The sequence below is a fragment of the Triticum urartu genome, chromosome 2A, assembly GCF_056163025.1.
Source record: "Triticum urartu cultivar PI428250 chromosome 2A, HENAU_Tu73, whole genome shotgun sequence".
In the NCBI taxonomy this organism is placed as follows: Eukaryota; Viridiplantae; Streptophyta; class Magnoliopsida; order Poales; family Poaceae; genus Triticum; species Triticum urartu.
In genome coordinates this window covers 559,807,734-559,826,901 of record NC_141874.1, presented here as the reverse complement: position 1 = coordinate 559,826,901, position 19,168 = coordinate 559,807,734, and the positions used below count along the sequence as shown (strand labels likewise).

At 44.0% G+C, this 19,168-nt stretch overlaps 1 protein-coding gene across 2 annotated transcripts; it reads right to left on the bottom strand.

Annotated features, from left to right (window-relative positions):
- Positions 1–906: 906 nt before the first annotated feature.
- Positions 907–5,597, bottom strand: LOC125533641 (uncharacterized). Of its 2 annotated transcripts, none has more exons than XM_087544360.1 (7): positions 5,481–5,597; positions 4,362–4,406; positions 3,265–3,367; positions 2,953–3,133; positions 2,370–2,843; positions 1,331–1,683; positions 907–1,242 (listed from the first exon to the last, which is right to left on the bottom strand). In XM_087544360.1, exons 1-7 carry the CDS (start codon positions 5,492–5,494, stop codon positions 1,195–1,197), a joined length of 1,218 nt encoding a protein of 405 aa, XP_087400486.1. In that variant the 5' UTR covers positions 5,495–5,597; the 3' UTR covers positions 907–1,194. The 2 variants fall into 2 exon arrangements, with proteins under 2 accessions (XP_087400486.1, XP_087400487.1); XM_087544361.1 differs by having other exon boundaries at positions 908–1,245.
- Between the last annotated feature and the right edge of the window lie 13,571 nt (positions 5,598–19,168).

The window sequence follows — 19,168 nt, the reverse complement described above, 5'->3', positions numbered from 1 at the left end:
CCAACGCAGCTTACAAATAGAAACAACGTACAATCGGAGAAAAAAAGAAGACTAGTATGTTATTTATATATTTTTTGTATCGGCCATTCTATGTCCAGTCGTATATCCATTATACTAGCATTTGTTTTCCTCGATATTAATCAGATTTAAGATGCATTTTGAGTGTCTTTATTAAGGAAAAAAATCATGTTATGTGAGACCATTTAGAATGCCGACGCTTACACCGGGCACTAGCATTAATTCCTAGGCCCCCTAAAAAGGATTAATTCCTAGGCCGTTAGTTATGGTTCGAGTTTGAATCGAGTAAATTGTCTAGAATCGATTCTAAAACGAGAAGGGAAGGGACCCGCTTTCCCCTATCTATTTGTTATCTGCGTGTAAGGGTTCTCTACGTTGATCCACAATATGGAAAGGAGTGAGAACTTGAGTGGAGTACGTGTGTCCCCTGGTGCATTGCTAATGTTCCATTTGTTTTTATGATGTTGAAGAGTAAGCGTTCAAGGATATTTTTGTGCTATATGAAAAATGCTCTGGTTAGAGTAATTACAACCACAAGTGGCAAACCGAGGGCTCTAAACGTCTATGGACACGTCTAGACACATCCACAAACAATGACTGGACAACACATAAAATTTGTCCTTCACAATTGGATCATCAAACCGAAACCTTAAATCCATATTGTTCTCATGCAACGTACTTACGTGACTAAACACATGTCGTCGGACTACCAAAAATACGCAGCCTACCCTGTCAGGCTGCTCAAATTTCTTTTTTGCGAAAATATGCTACAAGGGCAGCCATTGGTGGGTTTTTTTGGGTGCAAAACCGTATAAAACGGCTAGGCCCTAAAATAGGGCTGCCGTTGAAGATACTCTAACAAGACGTCATTTGTAAGACTTGTACAACAGATGTAAGTTTATTTTATACTGATAAGTTTCACACACTTTTGAGAAACAAACTGTTGTTTATCAGTTTCACGGCTATGCAATTGGGAGCGATGCTCCTACATTTGAAGAAAAAAAATTGTCTGGTACTACCACAAACTGTAAACATAGCTGAGCTACGTACACTCATCGGCAAGCTCCAGGATCATATGCAAAATTTTCTAAGACATCCATTGCTCATGCACAGATATACAGTACAAAACATGCTACATCACGAGAAAAACCAGCCTCTTCTTGTTGCGCCGCTGCTTCAGAACCCCTCCCCCCAGAAGATGTCCTGCGACCCGAACTGCAAGTCCTGCTATAAACACACACGAGACAAGGAGATGAGTCATGAGAATTGAGAAATATGCACCGGAAAACGCAGTGGTACTCGGTGCACTTACGGGGAAGATATTCGAAGGCGTTCCGAGGTCGGGGAGCCCCTGGAGCGCCTCCGCATCAAGAGGTAGGGCTTGCCCCTCAGGGTCAGGGTAGGCGGCGTCCAGGGTTCCGCCGTGTGGCAGGCGTTCATCCAGGCAAGGCAGTGGTGCATCCTCCAGGGCATTCGAATGCGATGAGGTTCCAGCGAACCAAGAGGCCATATGGGAGAAACCCGGAGGCATTTTGGGGTCGGGCAACCCCTGGAGAGCGTCCAGGCCAAGAGGAAAAGGTTGCATCTCAGGGTACACGGAGTCTGGGGTTGCACCACGTGACGGGCGTTCATCCGGGCCAGATAGCGCTACATGCTCTTCCTGCCACAATCGCAGCGGTAACATGAATAACAGTGAAATGAAGGAGTTATAAGTTATAACAGTTTACAAGGTCACCTGCAAAAAAAACAGTTTACAAGGTGACAACACAATACTTGAGGGGGGTATCTTAGCAGCAGAAAAGGTAAAATGCATGTCCTATTTAAGACATGATTTGGGTTCATGGAAAGACTGGGTCACAAGCTCAAAGGTTTATTGTAGTAATCAGGTAGTGAAGGAGTTTGAAGGCTTGATAATATGCAGTACTACTCTAAGTTGTTAAGCATTGATCTTTATAAGGAATTAAAAGCTTCTGATATTTTTGTGAGACTGTTGAATGCACTCTTAACATGCAGAGAAATTTTTCATGTATAGTAGGAGTATATTGTTATTTTTGTATAGTATATTTTTTTCAAAAGGACAATAACCCCCCGGCCTCTACATCGAGTTTGTACAGTATATAGCATATGTACTACATGGACCTATAGTTGAGAATAAACTATTCAAAGGGTGGGATCCTAGTATTGCAAGGCATTGTTTCAGGGGCTCCCAATAATTCATCCACAGATCAGTATTGTTGATCCTTAATCTATAATTCTACAAGCCAAAGTATTTTATAACATGGTCCATAAAGTTAGAAAAAAGCTTTCACAAAGTTGATGACAGTTTTATTGGTCAATGAAGATTTACCTGATTCTTCTCGTTCTGGATGGGCTACTGTTTGGGGGACGAGGCTGCGGAGGGTATGTCATTGGGGTTGTAGGATCGATTTCCCCAGCAAATGGATCGGATTCTTCATTAACAAGGCACATTACAGACTGCTCATCTTTCTTTGACTGATAAAAGACTTTGGAAACAACAAGCTCCCCGTGCTTTTCATCTTGATCTACCCCAAGGTGATACTGATGCATCGTCCAATTAGTTTTTGTACGCGAGGTGATACCGTCTTTCCTAGAACGCATCATAAGAACCAATATTTTCTTCCACCCTTTTATGACACCGTTATTATCTAAGATTTTTTTGGATTTTCCAGTTTTGTGCCATCTGAAATGCACATCACAAACAACATGGTCACTGTTGCTAATCTTGCGATGTTTGCGCTGGCCAACATCGTATGCATTTGATACTTTGTGGAAGAAATGGTTGTTTCTCCCATCCATCTTGATACCTACAGGGGTATATGAGTTAACTAACCAAGAATTACTCTGAATAGTCTGAGCTAGCTATTTAATTTAGAAGGCCATGATAATAACAAGTCTAAAATAAGAAACATGTACCAGGGAGATTTTCAGGATGTGTATAGCAGATTCCTTCAGCCTCCTCTATGGTTGGAATAAAATCATCTATTAGGTCATGGGACGGTGCCCTACCAACCTTTCCTTCTAAATGTTCAAGCAGTTCGAGACCAGTTGGATCAAATTTAACACCTGCGGGGAGTCCTGGCCACTGTGATAAGACCTGCAATGCAAAGCATGAAGTGCAACCACAAGATTCCAAGAAATCATGAGATTTTTAATGGTTGGAAACTAGAAGAGAACCGAGAATAAAAGTAAATGCAACTGTCATGTTAAATAGTTAATGGTACTTACATCAATGTGGTATTTGCAGTTTGGGCACTCAATCTGGCTAGGCGGGGGATGAGTTGGGTTTCTTATCACCGCAACAATTGTCGTGACCAATGAACTGATGAATCTGTGAGATAAATCTATTTTAGTAATCATCTTTTGATGCCTAACAGATAACAAATTTAATCAACAAAACATAATAAATGTAGCAACTAAGCTAAATGGATACATATGAGATAACTTTTACACAAACAGGCATCTATCTCAATTCTAGGTTCAATCATAGGATATTAACATAGGATATTAACTGACATAAACATATTTAAAGGGAAACGCTAATGCTCTGTCGGCTGATCGCGTGGAGAGTTCCGCCACCCGCGCAACTGTTGGATCGCCTTGATCCATGCGCTGTCACGCATGCTCGCACACAGCCCGTTTATTTCCCTTGCCTACCACGTACCACTTTACTTCATCTTGCAACAACAGCGGCATTGCAAACCATAGCGGCGAACGACGACTGCAACTTAGACAAGCTTTTGCAACATCAGCTCTGTTGCAAAAATACTGCAACAAAACCTCTGTTGCAAAAAAAAATCTACGACAAGAACTCTGTTGCAAAAAAGTCCCACGACACAACCTATGTTGCAAGAAATATATCTGCAACATAACCTTTGTTGTAAATGTTTCTGCAATAAGACCTTTGTTGCGAAGTAGGGGGAGACTTTGAGCCACTGGATTGTGCCACATCCAACGACTCGTGAGGCAGCAGATCTTTTTAAAAGATCCGCGGGCCAACGCGTAGCTGCCCCCATATTTAAAGCCAACAAATCAAGGATAGTCATGTTCACTAACTCGGAGAAAAATCATAGGAATGAAGATATAATTAATTATGTACTAATTATGATAAATTTGATAGATTAGCACTTGTTTGCAAATCTTTTGCCTTGCATTGCTATTTTCAACGTATTTAGCCAGAGACAAAAATATAAATTCAATTGCATTGTTATGTTTCAAAAGAAACAGGAGAGTAACGCAGAGCAAGCCCATTGATCTGCACAGCCAATGATTTAAACAACAAGCAACATATCGAATGATGATCAGGTTGGCAGAGTGTCACCGACAGTTTGCAGCGAGCAGCAGTGGAATCTATGGCGCTCCCATTAAACCTGCAGCAAACAGAAACCTGAATAAGTTAAATCCTGAATCAGCAAACATTAAACAGCGAGGCTAAGCAGAAGAGTTGTGAATAAGTTTTCACTGGCAGATAGAGATGGAGGGCCCAACAGTTAACATGTTCGAGGTGGCACACAGAAACGTCGACCATCAGGACTGAACTCTGCACCTGCACACGATCCAAAGGCACAAATCTGCAATTTCTCTACCCCTCGTCTTACTCCTTGGCCGCTACCACGGCCCAGAGCTTGTAACAACAGAAGCATCTTCGCTGCGACCAGAGCAGTCTCCACTAAACAGAAGAGAGCAAAACGGAACAGAAGCCTTGTCTGCTTCCTCCTCCACCACCACCTCAAGCAGATCGTGAAACCCCTGCACCGCCGCTGCGACGACGAGATCAGTCTCCACTAGAGCGGGACGGAACAGAACTCTTGTGTTCCGCTGCTACCACGGCTGCTGCTTCCTCCTCCACCACCACCTCAAGCAGATCGACCGTGAAATCCCTGCACCACCGCCGCTACAGCAACGAGCAGAACAGGGCCGGATTCACGACGGCGGCGCGGAGGCGCTACCCTTCTCTGCTTCCGACTTTTTTTTTCCCCGAGAACTTCACTGCTTCCTTCGAGAGGAAGGCCCCTCCTCCGCCATCGCAGTCCCAAAAAGAAAAAAACCGCACCGCCACTGCAACGACGAGGGAAACCTGGCCGGAATCACGTCGGCGGTGTCACGGTACTGGGCTGCTCTGCTCTCCGACGATCTCGCACTCATCTCTCCGTCAGACTGACGACATCTCCTCTGCCACGCGCTCAAGCTAAGGTTATCAGCACCCGGGCTCCAAAACCACGCGCCGGAATCCACAACTCGCCGATCAATCGCGACGCCCCTCCGGATGAACCCGAAACCCAGCCCCCTCAAGACACAGATAATACCCCCAGACTGCGTGCGTGAGAGGATAAAACAAACAAGATCCAGAGCAGCAGCAGCAATAAAAAAAAGAAAGAAAGAAGGACAGAGAGGCCGAGCCGAGAGTTGGAGATCAGAAACAGAGCCCGACGCGGCGTACTTACGCTGCCGATGCCATGGCGGGCGCACGGCTGCGCCGCGACGGCGGGATTGGGGATGGTGGTGAGAAACTTGAGAGCGGAACGGTGAGCGAGAACCGAGAAGAGAGGAGTGTGCGAGGAGGAGCACGGGGGGAAGTGTCCGAGCCTGCGGTGTGCGCGGCACTAAATAGGCGACGGCTGAGAAGACGCGGACCGGGACCACCGGCACCTGTGGGAAATGTTTTGTCCACTGCAGCAAGCAACCCCCCCCTGCTCTGTAGGCTCGGGAGGGCTGGGAGCTCTGGGTTCGGTCGCTCCGCGGGAAACTGGGCTTGGACGTGGACTTGGTTTGCCATGGGTGTCTTTGCTTATTATTCTTTTCAACGAGAGGGAAACTCTGTGAGAAGCCTTTTGCGATCAGTACTTTTTTGCCTAATACTCTAAGAAATAGCAGTATGCTTTTTTTGACAGGCTAAAAAAGAGTAGTACTTTTTGCACTACAAGGGAGTGTTTTCATGACAAGAGAGGATTATCTATCTCTTGGTAAGCAAGGGAAGTGAGTTATACCATGGAATAAAAACAAGACTTTGTCCAATTCCCTCAAAAGTGGTCCATCCATACTACTTCATTCCAAAAAGAAGATGCGAAAACTGCGTGCGCCGCGCCGTCGCTACACGTGGAGGACCGAATGGGCGGGGCGAGGTTCGGGAGTAACGTGCGCGTCTTTAGGATCGGGGAGCGGGAAGACCGAAGCGGGTGCTATTTTTAGTAGTATATAAATGCATCCTGAAACGGATGCATGAGTGTCTTCTTTTACGTAATTCGTGTGGAACGTTTCATGCTTCTTTAGGGATAAGTATTCAGTCAAAACCTGAGTTTCCATCCTCTTAGTGACAGTGATTTGTGCGGAGAGGCTCTGTAACGCTTAATGCGACTTTGCCGATAACCCCCTCAAGTGGTCGAGGCAGTGTGCTTGCAAAGTCTGATCTCACTTCGCCGCGACAAAAATCCAAATTCCGTTGTTGTTGTGTCCATGTGCCACTACTACTCATAAGAAGCATGTTGGTGTTGTGAGACCGGCAGTACCGTCGAGAGATGACAAATTTCTTCGGAGGGGATGCAAGTGACAAATCGAGATGTTAGCACATACGACAGTCTGTTTACCCAGGTTCGGGCTCTCCCTAGGGAGGTAACACCCTACTCCTACCTCTGGTGATTGTATTGCAAGATTGCTCATGACGGTCGATGTTTCTTGTGTTACAAGCTCGGGCGTGGCAGCGGACAAGGAGAAAGATGATGGGTAGGTGAAAAATCCTAGGCAGATGGCTCTAGAATGCCGTGTCCATCTCTTGGTTCCTATCCTAGCTCACATTATATACTTGGTCGAGCTAGGGTTACATCAATTGGTCCAGTCCAAGATGGGCTTGCACCACTAGAATGGCTCGGACAAACCCTGTTGGTGCTCTGGGACCGGGGGTACCCAGGCCCGTCTGCCTGCGGCCTATCGCGTGCCATCCTCAAAGGCCCGGTACGACCCAGCGTCAAGACTTCGCGAGCAAGACCCTCGCGATGCGAACTACATCAAGGCCTCCCGAGGGGCCCCCGCCGGGCGGTCTCCCGAGGTTACCTCACAAGGCCCTCCCGAGGGGCGGATACTTCTAGGCTCGCCACCCAGCATCACGAGGCACGTGGTGACGTAAGCCATGACGAGCGGAGCTAGGAGGGCGCCAACGGGCGCAGGCAAGGACACTTTCCTCTTTGGTGCTAAGGAGGCAAGGACGTACGCGGGTTCCCAAGGAATCCCCCAAAGGTTTCCATTCCGGTGCAACGAGATCAGGACCACAGACGCCAGGATGGAGGTCATCACCGAGCCCACCCGCGCGTCACGACCGGAACCTTTGTAGGCGAATACCACCTTTAGCCAGGATAGGATGTACTCATGCCCCCCTTCAAACTGGCCATTGTGGTATCCCTTCCAGCCTAGAGCTTTGGGGGAAGAGGACCGTCGGTGTCAAAACCGGCGGATCTCGGGTAGGGGGGCCCAAGCTGTGAGTCTAAGGATCAATGGTAACAAGGGACAATGGGGACACGATGTTTACCTAGGTTCAGGCCCTCTTAAAGGAGGTAAAACCTATGTTCTGCTTGATTATATTCGATGAGTATAGGGGTTACAAGAGTTGATCTACCTCGAGATCTCAATGGCTAAACCCTAGCTGTCTAACCTATGATTGTTCTGATAGCCTCTACGGACTAAACCCTCCGATTTATATACACACCGTAGGGGCTAAGGGTTGTACAGAGTCGGTTTGCAGAGGAAGGAAATAGTACATCCGGACACCAAATTTGCTGTCCACACATATAGGAGTCCTACCCAGACACGGGGGGGGGGGGGTAGTTTTTTGTTTTATTTTCACGGCCCATCAGTCCGGCCCATATCGAATAGACCGGACACCCGAGGACCCCCTAATCCAGGACTCCCTCGGTAGCCCCCGAACTTGCCTTCAATGACGATGTAGTATCCGGCTTATGTCTCCGGCTTTGCAAGGCGGATTCTTCATCATACTCCGGATTGATGACAATCCGGTCTTGACCTCCATGTTCTGCCTTGATGATTTCTTACTGTCGTCGCCTCAATTTCCACGCGCTGGGCGAATGCGAATGGTCCATTTTTTTTACAAATAAGCCCCTTACCATGCAAGGGCGGCATCTATATAAGGAGGTTAGATCCCCAAATGCCATCCACATCGCGTAAAGATCATCAGAGCCAACCATGAAAAACTTCAAAACATGGCCATTCACCCCTAGCTCTTCCTCGCGCCCTCATGGACCTCAAGCGGGTGATTGGTGAAGCTGCTCTGTATCTCACCTCCAGCTGAATCGACTTCAGACGCAGGGATATCTCCCTCCTGCAGATCTAGTATTCGTGCGGGCGGAGCCTTATGGTTGTCGCTTTATTTTATGAAATGCAATCGCCATGTAATTGCTTTACTTTATCACTATGCGTTAGCGATAGTTGTAGAAGCAATAGTTGGTGAGATGACAACGACGCTACGATGGAGATCAAGGTGTCAAGCCGGTGACGATGGAAATCATGACGGTGCTTTGGAGATGGAGATCAAAGGCACAAGATGATGATTACCATATCATGTCACATATTTTGATTGCATCTGATGTTTATATTTTATGCATCTTATTTTGCTTAGTACGGCGGTAGCATTATAAGATGACCTCTCACTAAATTTCAAGGTATAAGTGTTCTCCCCAAGTATGCACCATTGCGACAGTTCGTCGTGCCGACACACCACATGATTATCGGATGTGATAAGCTCTACATTCACATACAATGGGTGCAAGACAGTTTTGCACATGCAGAATACTCAGGTTAAACTTGACGAGCCTAGCATGTACAGACATGGCCTCGAAACACTAGAGACCGAAAGGTCAAATGTGAATCATATAGTAGATATGATCAACATAGAGATGTTCACCATTGAAAACTACTCCATCTCACGTGATGATCGGACATGGTTTAGTTGATATGGATCACGTGATCATTTAGATGACTCGAGGGATGTCTATCTAAGTGGGAGTTCTTAAGTAATATGATTAATTGAACTTAATTTATCATGAACTTAGTCCTGATAGTATTTTCATATCTATGTTATAGATCAATAGCTCGCATATAGCTCCCCTGTTTTATTTTGATATGTTCCTAGAGAAAACTAAGTTGAAAGATGATAGTAGCAATAATGCGGACTGGGTCCGTGATCTGAGGATTATCCTCGTTGCTGCATAGAAGAATTATGTCCTTGATGCACCGCTAGGTGACAAACCTATTACAGGAGAAAATGCATATGTTATGAATGTTTGACAAGCTCAGTATGATGACTACTTGATAGTTTAGTGCACCATGCTTTACGGCTTAGAACTGGGACTTCAAAAATGTGTTGAACGCCATGGAGCATATGAGATGTTCCAAGAGTTGAAATTGGTATTTCAGACTCATCCCATGTCGAGAGGTATGAGACCTCTGACAAGTACTTTGCCTACAAGATGGAGGAGAATGGCTCAGCAAGTGAGCATGTACTCAGAATGTCTGGGTAGTACAATCGCTTGAATCAAGTGGGATTTAATATTCCAGATAAGATAGTGATTGACAGAGTTCTCTAGTCACTATCACCAAGCTACTAGAACTTTGTGATGAACTATAATATGCAAGGGATGATGAAAACGATTCCCAAGCTCTTCGCGGTACTGAAATCGGCGAAGGTAGAAATCAAGAAAAAAGCACAAGACAACTAGTTTCAAGAAAAAGGCAAAGGAAACGAAAGGGAACTTCAAGAAGAATGGAAATCAAGTTGCCACTCCCGTGAAGAAACCCAAAGCTAGACCTAAGCCTGAAACTGAGTGTTTCTACTGCAAAAGAAATGGTCACTGGAAGCGGAACTGCCCCAAAAAACTTGGCAGATAAGAAGGATGGCAAAGTGAACAAAGGTATATTTGATATACATGTTATTGATGTGTACTTTACTAGTGTTCATAGTAGCCCTTGGGTATTTGATACCGGTTCAGTTGCTAAGATTTGTAACTCGAAACAAGAGTTGCAAAATGAATGGATACTAGTGATACGTCTCCAACATAACTATAATTTTTTATTGTTCCATGCTATTATATTATCTGTTTTGGATGTTTAATGGGCTTTAATATGATCTTTTATATTATTTTTGGGACTAACCTATTAACCGGAGCCTGAAAGCACAAGTGCTCCCTGGGTGGTTTTGGTAATTAATGTCAACATATCTCTTGTTGGACTAACACTTTTACCTAGTATGTTTCAGATAAGTTCAACAATGAAGTGGCATGGACTAGAGGATGTGGAACCCCTTCAAGATGCTAAGGACAAAGGATTGGCTCAAGCTTCAAGATCAAGACTCTACATTTTCTATTTTAGTGATCCAAGATCACATTTAGTCTATAGGAAAAGCCAATACTATCAAGAGGGGATGAGGTGTTGCTTAATGGCTTGCTTGCTCAAAGTGCTTAGTGATATGCTCCAAAACCCTCAACTACCTTCCCACATCCACATATGACCTAAACCAAAATTCAAACTCGGCCCCACCGATTCTATCTATCTGGCGCCACCGAGTTTCAGATGTCATAGCCACTGCCACAAACCCTAGCAAATCGGTTTCACCGATAGGGATCTCGGTCTCACCGAGATGGGATTGTAATCTCTCTGTGTATGTCCATTACCAAAATCGGTCTCACCGAGTTTGAGCAATCGGTACTACCGAGATTACAATGCAAACCCTCTGGTTAGCTTAATACCAAAATCGGTCCCACCGAGTTTGTGTAATCAGTCTCACCGAGTTTGCCTGACCAACTCTCTGGTTAGCTTATTACCAAAACAGATCCCACCGAGTTTGTGTAATCGGTCACATCGAGATTACGTTATGCCCTAACCCTAACCATATCGGCCCTACCGAGTTGCATCTCAGTCCCACCGAAAATCCTAACGATCACTAAGTTTGTTGAATCGGTCCGACCGAGTTTAACCATTCGGTCCCCCGAGTTTGGCAAATTGTGTGTAACGGTTAGATTTTGTGTGGAGGCTATATATACCCCTCCACCCACTCTTCATTCGTGGAGAGAGCCATCAAAACATACCTACACTTCCAATACACATTTTCTGAGAGAGAACCACCTACACTTGTGTTGAGGTCAAGATATTCCATTCCAACCATATGAATCTTGATCTCTAGCCTTTCCCAAGTTGCTTTCCACTCAAATCTTCTTTCCACCAAATCTAAATCCTGTGAGAGAGAGTTGAGTGTTGGGGAGACTATCATTTGAAGCACAAGAGCAAGGGGTTCATCATCAACACACCATTTGTTACTTCTTGGAGAGTGGTGTCTCCTAGATTGGCTAGGTGTCACTTGGGAGCTTCCAACAAGATTGTGGAGTTGAACCAAGGAGTTTGTAAGGGCAAGGAGATCGCCTACTTCGTGAAGATCTACCGCTAGTGAGGCAAGTCCTTCGTGGGCGACGGCCGTGATGGAATAGACAAGGTTGCTTCTTCGTGGACCCTTCGTGGGTGGAGCCCTCCGTGGACTCGCGCAACCGTTACCCTCCGTGGGTTGAAGTCTCCATCAACGTGGATGTACGATAGCACCACCTATCGGAACCACGACAAAAACATCTGTGTCTCCAATTGCGTTTGAATACTCCAAACCCTTCTCTTTACATTCTTGCAAGTTGCATGCTTTACTTTCCGCTGCTCATATACTCATTGCATGCTTGCTTGATATGTATTGTGTTTGTTAAAATTGTGCTTAAACTCCACTTAAACTTAAGAATATTAAAAACTGCAACTTTTGGCACTTAGTGTCTAATCACCCCCCCTCTAGACACCTCTTCTCGATCCTTTCAATTGGTATCAGAGCTTTGGTCTCCATTGCCTTGGTTTAAGCACCATTGGAGGAACATGGATGTGTCTACTTTGGGGAGTCTTAGACATAGAGTGCCTATTCTTGATGGAGAGTATTTTCATGAGTGGAAAAATGAAATGCTTGAGATTTTCAATGAATATCATTTGAACAAGTACATTACTAGCCCTTGTGCACCTCATGTTGATCCTTTGCACCCTACCCTAGATGAAGATATTGACATGATTCACAATCTTAGAACTGTTGAGCTCATCATTAGAGGCTTGCCTAGAAACTTGATTAGATGTTTGCCTACTCTCAAGTGTGCCTACACCATATGGAGATTTCTTGAGGAACAATTTCCAGATTATTCCTTGAAAAATTTAGACAAAATTCTCCATAAGTCTATTGCCTTGAGTAAGATGAACTCTAGTGATCCTAGCTTTGGTGATTGTCTATTTGAGCTTACCAATCTCATGCGTGCTAAAGGAAATGTTGGAATCATTAGCAATATCATATCCGAAGCTATTAGAATTCATAAATGTAACCATTGTGATGATCATTTATCTAATGAATTACCCTCTCTAGGAATTGATCAATCACAAGATGATGTTGAACATGGATACTATGATGAAGATGATGATAGTGACTATGATCTTGATGATGCAATGAGGCATTTTGGTCTTATGGCAAATCTTCGTGGCTACATGGCTGGAGGAAAGGAATGGGTCCTTGATAGTGGATGTATTGATCATATGACCGGAGATAAAGATATGTTCCGTGAGCTTGCTGAAAACAACGGCCCTCAAAAATATGTCACTTTTGGTGATAATTCAAAGGGTAAGGTGGTTGGCCTTGGTAAGGTGGCCATCTCACATGATAGCTCCATACAAAATGTCATGCTCGTTGAATCCCTTGGATACAATTTACTTTCAGTTTCTAGACTTGCGGATTTCGGTTTCAATGTCTTATTCACTGAAGTAGATTGCCAAGTGTTTTGTAGAGACAATCATAAAATGGTCTTTACCGGTATACGTAGAGGAGATCTTTACATTGTTGATTTCACTAAAAAGGCTCAACCTAGAACTTGCTTAATTACCAAATCTTCTAAAGGCTGGTTGTGGCATAGAAGACTAGGTCATGTTGGTATGCGAAATCTTGATAAGCTTATTAAAGGTGATCATATCCTTGGAATAAAAGATGTCATATTTGACAAGGATAGACTTTGTAGTGCTTGTCAAGCAGGGAAACAAGTTGGAGGAAGTCACTGCGCGAAGAACATCATGACCACAAGAAGACCACTCGAGCTACTTCACATGGATCTCTTTGGTCCAAATGCCTACAAGAGTCTCGGTGGTAACTCATTTGGTATAGTCATAGTTGATGATTTTTCAAGATTTACGTGGGTGTTCTTTCTTGATGACAAATCGCAGGTCCAAAAGATCTTCAAAAACTTCGCTAGGAAGGCCCAAAATCAGTTTGACGTGAAGATCAAGAAGGTTCGGAGCGACAACGGAACGGAGTTCAAGAACGCAAATGTGGACACCTTTCTTGACGAAGAAGGGATTTCACACGAGTTCTCGGCTACGTACACACCTCAACAAAATGGAGTTGTTGAAAGGAAGAACCGGAATCTTATCGAGATGGCAAGAACGATGCTTGATGAGTACAAAACGCCAAATCACTTTTGGGCGGAAGCGGTTGAGACAGCTTGTCATGCAACAAATCGCTTGTATCTTCACAAGCTACTCGGCAAGACGGCATACGAGCTCCTCACCGGTAACAAACCCCAAGTTGGATACTTTCGAGTATTCGGCTCAAAGTGCTACATTCTTGATAAGCATCATCGTTCTAAATTTGCTCCTAAATCTCATGAAGGTTTCCTACTTGGTTATGGCTCAAACTCTCACACTTACCGTGTCTACAACAATTTCACCCGAAAGGTTGAAGAGATGGTATATGTGAAGTTTGATGAATCTAACGGCTCGCAAGTAGAGCAATTGCCAATTGATGTAGGAGACAAAGAACCTTCGGAAGCAATTCAAGACTTGTCCATTGGCAAGATTCGTTCAACGGAAGTGAAGGAGAGTACCTCGTCCGTCCAAGTGGAAGCTTCTACCTCACGACAAGGTGAACCAAGAGTTGATACGGAAGCATCCACAAGTGGGACACGCCAAGATGAAGAAAATGAGGAAGCGCACCAAGATGAACATCAACAATCTCCTTCTCCACCACGACAAGAGAACGACAACGTCAACAATGAAGAAGGCCAAGAAGAAGCACAAGATGAAGAGGATGTTCCACCCCAACCCAAGCAAAAGCTTTCACGAGTTCGAGCAAGAATTGCTAAGGATCATCCCGTCAAGCAAATCTACAATGATATCCAAACCGGGAGAATCACTCGCTCTAAAACTCGTTTAGCTAACTTTTGTGAACATTACTCATTCATCTCTAGCATTGAACCTATGAAAGGTTGAAGAAGCATTGGAGGATCCGGACTGGATAAACACTATGCATGAAGAGCTACACAACTTTGAGAGAAATCAAGTGTGGACATTGGTCGAGAAGCCCGACAACAACCACAACATCATTGGTACCAAATGGGTGTTTCGCAACAAGCAAGATGAAGATGGACAAGTGGTTCACAACAAAGCACGTCTCGTCGCCCAAGGCTACACACAAGTTGAAGGTATGGACTATGGTGAGACATATGCTCCCGTTGCTAGACTTGAGTCCATTCGCATCTTACTTGCTTATGCTAATCACCATGATATCACCTTGTACCAAATGGACATTAAAAGTGCTTTTCTAAATGACAAAATTGAGGAGGAAGTTTCTGTTAAGCAACCTCCCGGATTCGTCAATCCTAAGAAACCTAATCATGTTTACAAACTTCACAAAGCCCTTTATGGTCTTAAACAAGCTCCTAGAGCATGGTATAAATGCTTGACCAAGTTCCTTATTAAAAAAGGCTTTGAAATTGGTAAAATTGATTCTACTCTTTTTACTAAAAGGGTTAATGGAGAACTATTTGTGTGCCAAATTTATGTTGATGATATCATATATGGTTCAACTAACCCTCATTTTAGTGAGAAGTTTGGAAGGCTAATGTCGGAGAAGTTTGAGATGTCTATGATGAGTGAACTCAAATTCTTTCTCGGTTTGCAAATCAAGAAAACTAAGGAAGGTACCTTTGTCTCTCAAAGGAAGTACACCAAGGACTTATTCAAGAAGTTCAATATGCAAGAATGCAAAGGTATGACTACACCCATGCCTACTAGTGGACATCTTGATTTGACCAAAGATGGTGAACCGGTTGATCAAAAGGTTTATCGCTCTATGATTGGTTCATTATTATATCTATGTGCCTCTCGTCCCGATATTATGCTAAGTGTGTGCATGTGTGCACGATATCAAGCTGCTCCTAAAGAGTGTCATCTTAAGGCTGTGAAAAGGATAGTGAGATACCTAATCCACACACCAAATTTTGTCATTTGGTATCCTAAGAGGTCCTCTTTTGATCTTGTTGGCTACTCCGATTCGGACTATGCCGGAGACAAGGTTGATAGAAAATCCATTTCGGGTACTTGTCAATTCCTTGGTAGATCTCTTGTGTCTTGGTCTTCCAAGAAACAAAACTCGGTATCCTTATCCACCGCCGAAGCGGAATACATTGCCGCTGGTTCATGTTGTGCTCAATTACTTTGGATGACCCAAACTCTTAAAGATTATGGGATATATGTGAAACATGTTCCATTGCTATGTGACAATGAAAGTGCTATTAAGATTGCTCACAATCCGGTGCAACATTCTCAAACTAAGCATATTGAAGTTCGTCATCATTTCATTCGAGATCATGTTGCAAAAGGGGACATTAACCTTAAGCATGTTCGCACCAATAAGCAATTTGCGGATATATTCACTAAACCACTTGATGAGAAAGTGTTTTGCAGGTTGAGAGGTGAATTGAACATCATTGATGCTTCAAACTTGGAGCAAGAACTCCATTTGATACATGCGGGGCATGAGCCTATGACTAATCCTCGATATTTCTCTTATGATGCTATTCATATGTCTTGGATATATTTGTACCTTGCATGTTATCTAACCCGTGTAGGTACTTGGCTGAATCTAAATCTATGAGATTGCAACTCACTCACATCTTGAGCAATCTTTACATCACCAAGTCTCTACACAATGGTGGTTGAAGACAAGGAAGCACGAAACCATTCAAACATATCCTTTGGAAAATTCTATGTTGAGTCTCATGATTGTCATTCTGGATACACAAGTGCTCTCCCTTGCAAAGCTAACCCATGTAGGTAGATGAACTCAAACTCCAAGTGGTTCTCCCAACCCTTGATGAACTACATCAACCTTGAGCAACCCGCACAAGTTCAACTACATGAGCAAGATCAACACCACCACCCAAGGTATGTTATTCCATCTTAGAGAAGCTTTACTCCAAGTCATGAGTCAAAGCAAATCGACAAGATGTTAATACATCAAAAGGCTTAAACGAAAAATGGTAACCCCATTTTGAGCTTAAACGATGAGTATGACCTATGATCAAGTGCTCTCACTTGACTCCTAAGTCAATATACTCTAACATAGGTGACTTTGTCGCCGACCATCTCTAGATGAAGTTCTCGTGTGCCTCTCCGTGCTTTTGTCTCTTGCATATTTGTTTCCCCTTTCAAAAAAAACATCATCTAGAACTTTTAGTTTCTTTTCTTTCCTTTTTGTTCTGCATTTTCTGCATCCAATTCATTGCAAATCTTTCAGTAAATTTCTTGCATATCCTTGTGAGATATTACTTGTCTAGTGAGCTGAGGTGACAAGTGGTTTCACTCTAATGAACTCGGTCACACCGGTTTGTTCTCTTCGGCCCAACCGAAATCTTTCGGTGCAACCGAAGCACACAACTCGGAGTCACCGATTCCACCACAGGAAAACCAACTTGCCACTTATTCCCGATTTCTGTTTGCTCCAGCTCCACTCAATGATTCTTGTCCTCTACCAGCATCATATTAGACATGCTGCTTTGCTCTGTGACTCGAGGACCAACCCATTTGTATCACATGTCCAGAAGAGCCCTTCATGGAAATTGATGTCAAAGGGGGAGAGAGAGATCACATCAAAGCTTAATCCTTCCTATAGGGGGAGAAAGAGAGAATACTCAGGGGGAGAGAGTTTCTCAACTAGGAGAAAGTAATATCATCAAAGACCCCAGATGCTTGGTGTTCAACAGGAGAGATATCACATGTCTTTAAGAGGGGAAAGACATGTTTGGTTGCTTGCTTTAGCTCAAGCTCTGTTGTTTCCTTTTTTTGTTGCTCTGATTTTCTGTTCTCTATCTTCTCCCAATATCCCATGCAGATTCAGGGGGAGCAAGACATCTAAGGGAAGGAAATCTCTGATTTTATTGCATATCTTTACCTTTGGGGACATGTCTATATCCAATGTGGTACTTAGTACTCACTCTACATGTCATCCCAGTCTTGGTTCTCTTGTGGTTTCTCTTGCTTGCTCTGGTCAGTAGGTGTATCTTTGCTATTTAACCTTGTTTGCGCAGGTTCATCCCATCCTAAGCCGACTCAAGACCACAAGGTAAGTATATGCATCACAGTCATGTGAATGAGAAGTTCTTGCTGATGTACATACTGTTTGCAAGAAGGACTCATGAGCATGAAGGTACATTTCTCACATTCACATCATTTGCTCTGATGCATATAGCCAAGATACATGTAACACATTGCTTACTCTGTCATGTTTACGCATTCACATGCTCCTATATTCAATATTCACATGATTGCATACATGTAGGGGGAGCCTATGCATGTTACATGTCTTTCCAAAGCTTCACTTGCTATTCTCTATATCTTTATCTAAAGCTTTGATGTATGTTGTCATCAATTACCAAAAAGGGGGATATTGAAAGCACAAGTGCTCCCTGGGTGGTTTTGGTAATTAATGTCAACATATCTCTTGTTGGACTAACACTTTTACCTAGTATGTTTCAGATAAGTTCAACAATGGAGTGGCATGGACTAGAGGATGTGGAACCCCTTCAAGATGCTAAGGACAAAGGATTGGATCAAGAGTCTATAGGAAAAGCCAATACTATCAAGAGGGGGTGAGGTGTTGCTTAATGGCCTGCTTGCTCAAAGTGCTTAGTGATATGCTCCAAAACCCTCAACTACCTTCCCACATCCACATATGACCTAAACCAAAAGTCAAACTCGGCCCCACCGATTCTATCTATCCGGTGCCACCGAGTTTCAGATGTCATAGCCACTGCCACAAACCCTAGCAAATCGGTTTCACCAATAGGGATCTCGGTCTCACCGAGATGGGATTGTAATCTCTCTGTGTATGTCCATTACCAAAATCGGTCTCACCGAGTTTGAGCAATCGGTACTACCGAGATTACAATGCAAACCCTCTGGTTAGCTTATTACCAAAATCGGTCCCACTGAGTTTGTGTAATCGGTCTCACCGAGTTTACCTGACCAACTCTCTGGTTAGCTTATTACCAAAATCGGTCCCACCGAGTTTGTGTAATCGGTCACACCGAGATTACATTATGCCCTAACCCTAACCATATCGGTCCTACCGAGTTGCATCTCAGCCCGACCGAAAATCCTAACGGTCACTAAGTTTGCTGAATCGGTCCGACCGAGTTTAACCATTCGGTCCCGCCGAGTTTGGCAAATTGTGTGTAACGGTTAGATTTTGTGTGGAGGCTATATATACCCCTCCACCCACTCTTCATTCATGGAGAGAGCCATTAGAACATACCTACACTTCCAATACACATTTTCTGAGAGAGAACCACCTACACTTGTGTTGAGGTCAAGATATTCCATTCCAACCATATGAATCTTGATCTCTAGCCTTTCCCAAGTTGCTTTCCACTCAAATCTTCTTTCCACCAAATCCAAATCCTGTGAGAGAGAGTTGAGTGTTGGGGAGACTATCATTTGAAGCACAAGAGCAAGGGGTTCATCATCAACACACCATTTGTTACTTCTTGGAGAGTGGTGTCTCCTAGATTGGCTAGGTGTCACTTGGGAGCCTCCAACAAGATTGTGGAGTTGAACCAAGGAGTTTGTAAGGGCAAGGAGATCGCCTACTTCGTGAAGATCTACCGCTAGTGAGGCAAGTCCTTCGTGGGCGACGGCCGTGATGGAATAGACAAGGTTGCTTCTTCGTGGACCCTTCGTGGGTGGAGCCCTCCGTGGACTCGCGCAACCGTTACCCTCCGTGGGTTGAAGTCTCCATCAA

Coding starts and splice junctions, on each gene's coding strand:
- LOC125533641 (XM_087544361.1), bottom strand. Junction 2,844..2,952: donor ACATCCTGAAAATCTCCCTG/GTACATGTTTCT, acceptor ATACCCCTGTAG/GTATCAAGATGGATGGGAGA. Junction 1,684..2,369: donor CCCATCCAGAACGAGAAGAA/TCAGGTAAATCT, acceptor CGCTGCGATTGT/GGCAGGAAGAGCATGTAGCG.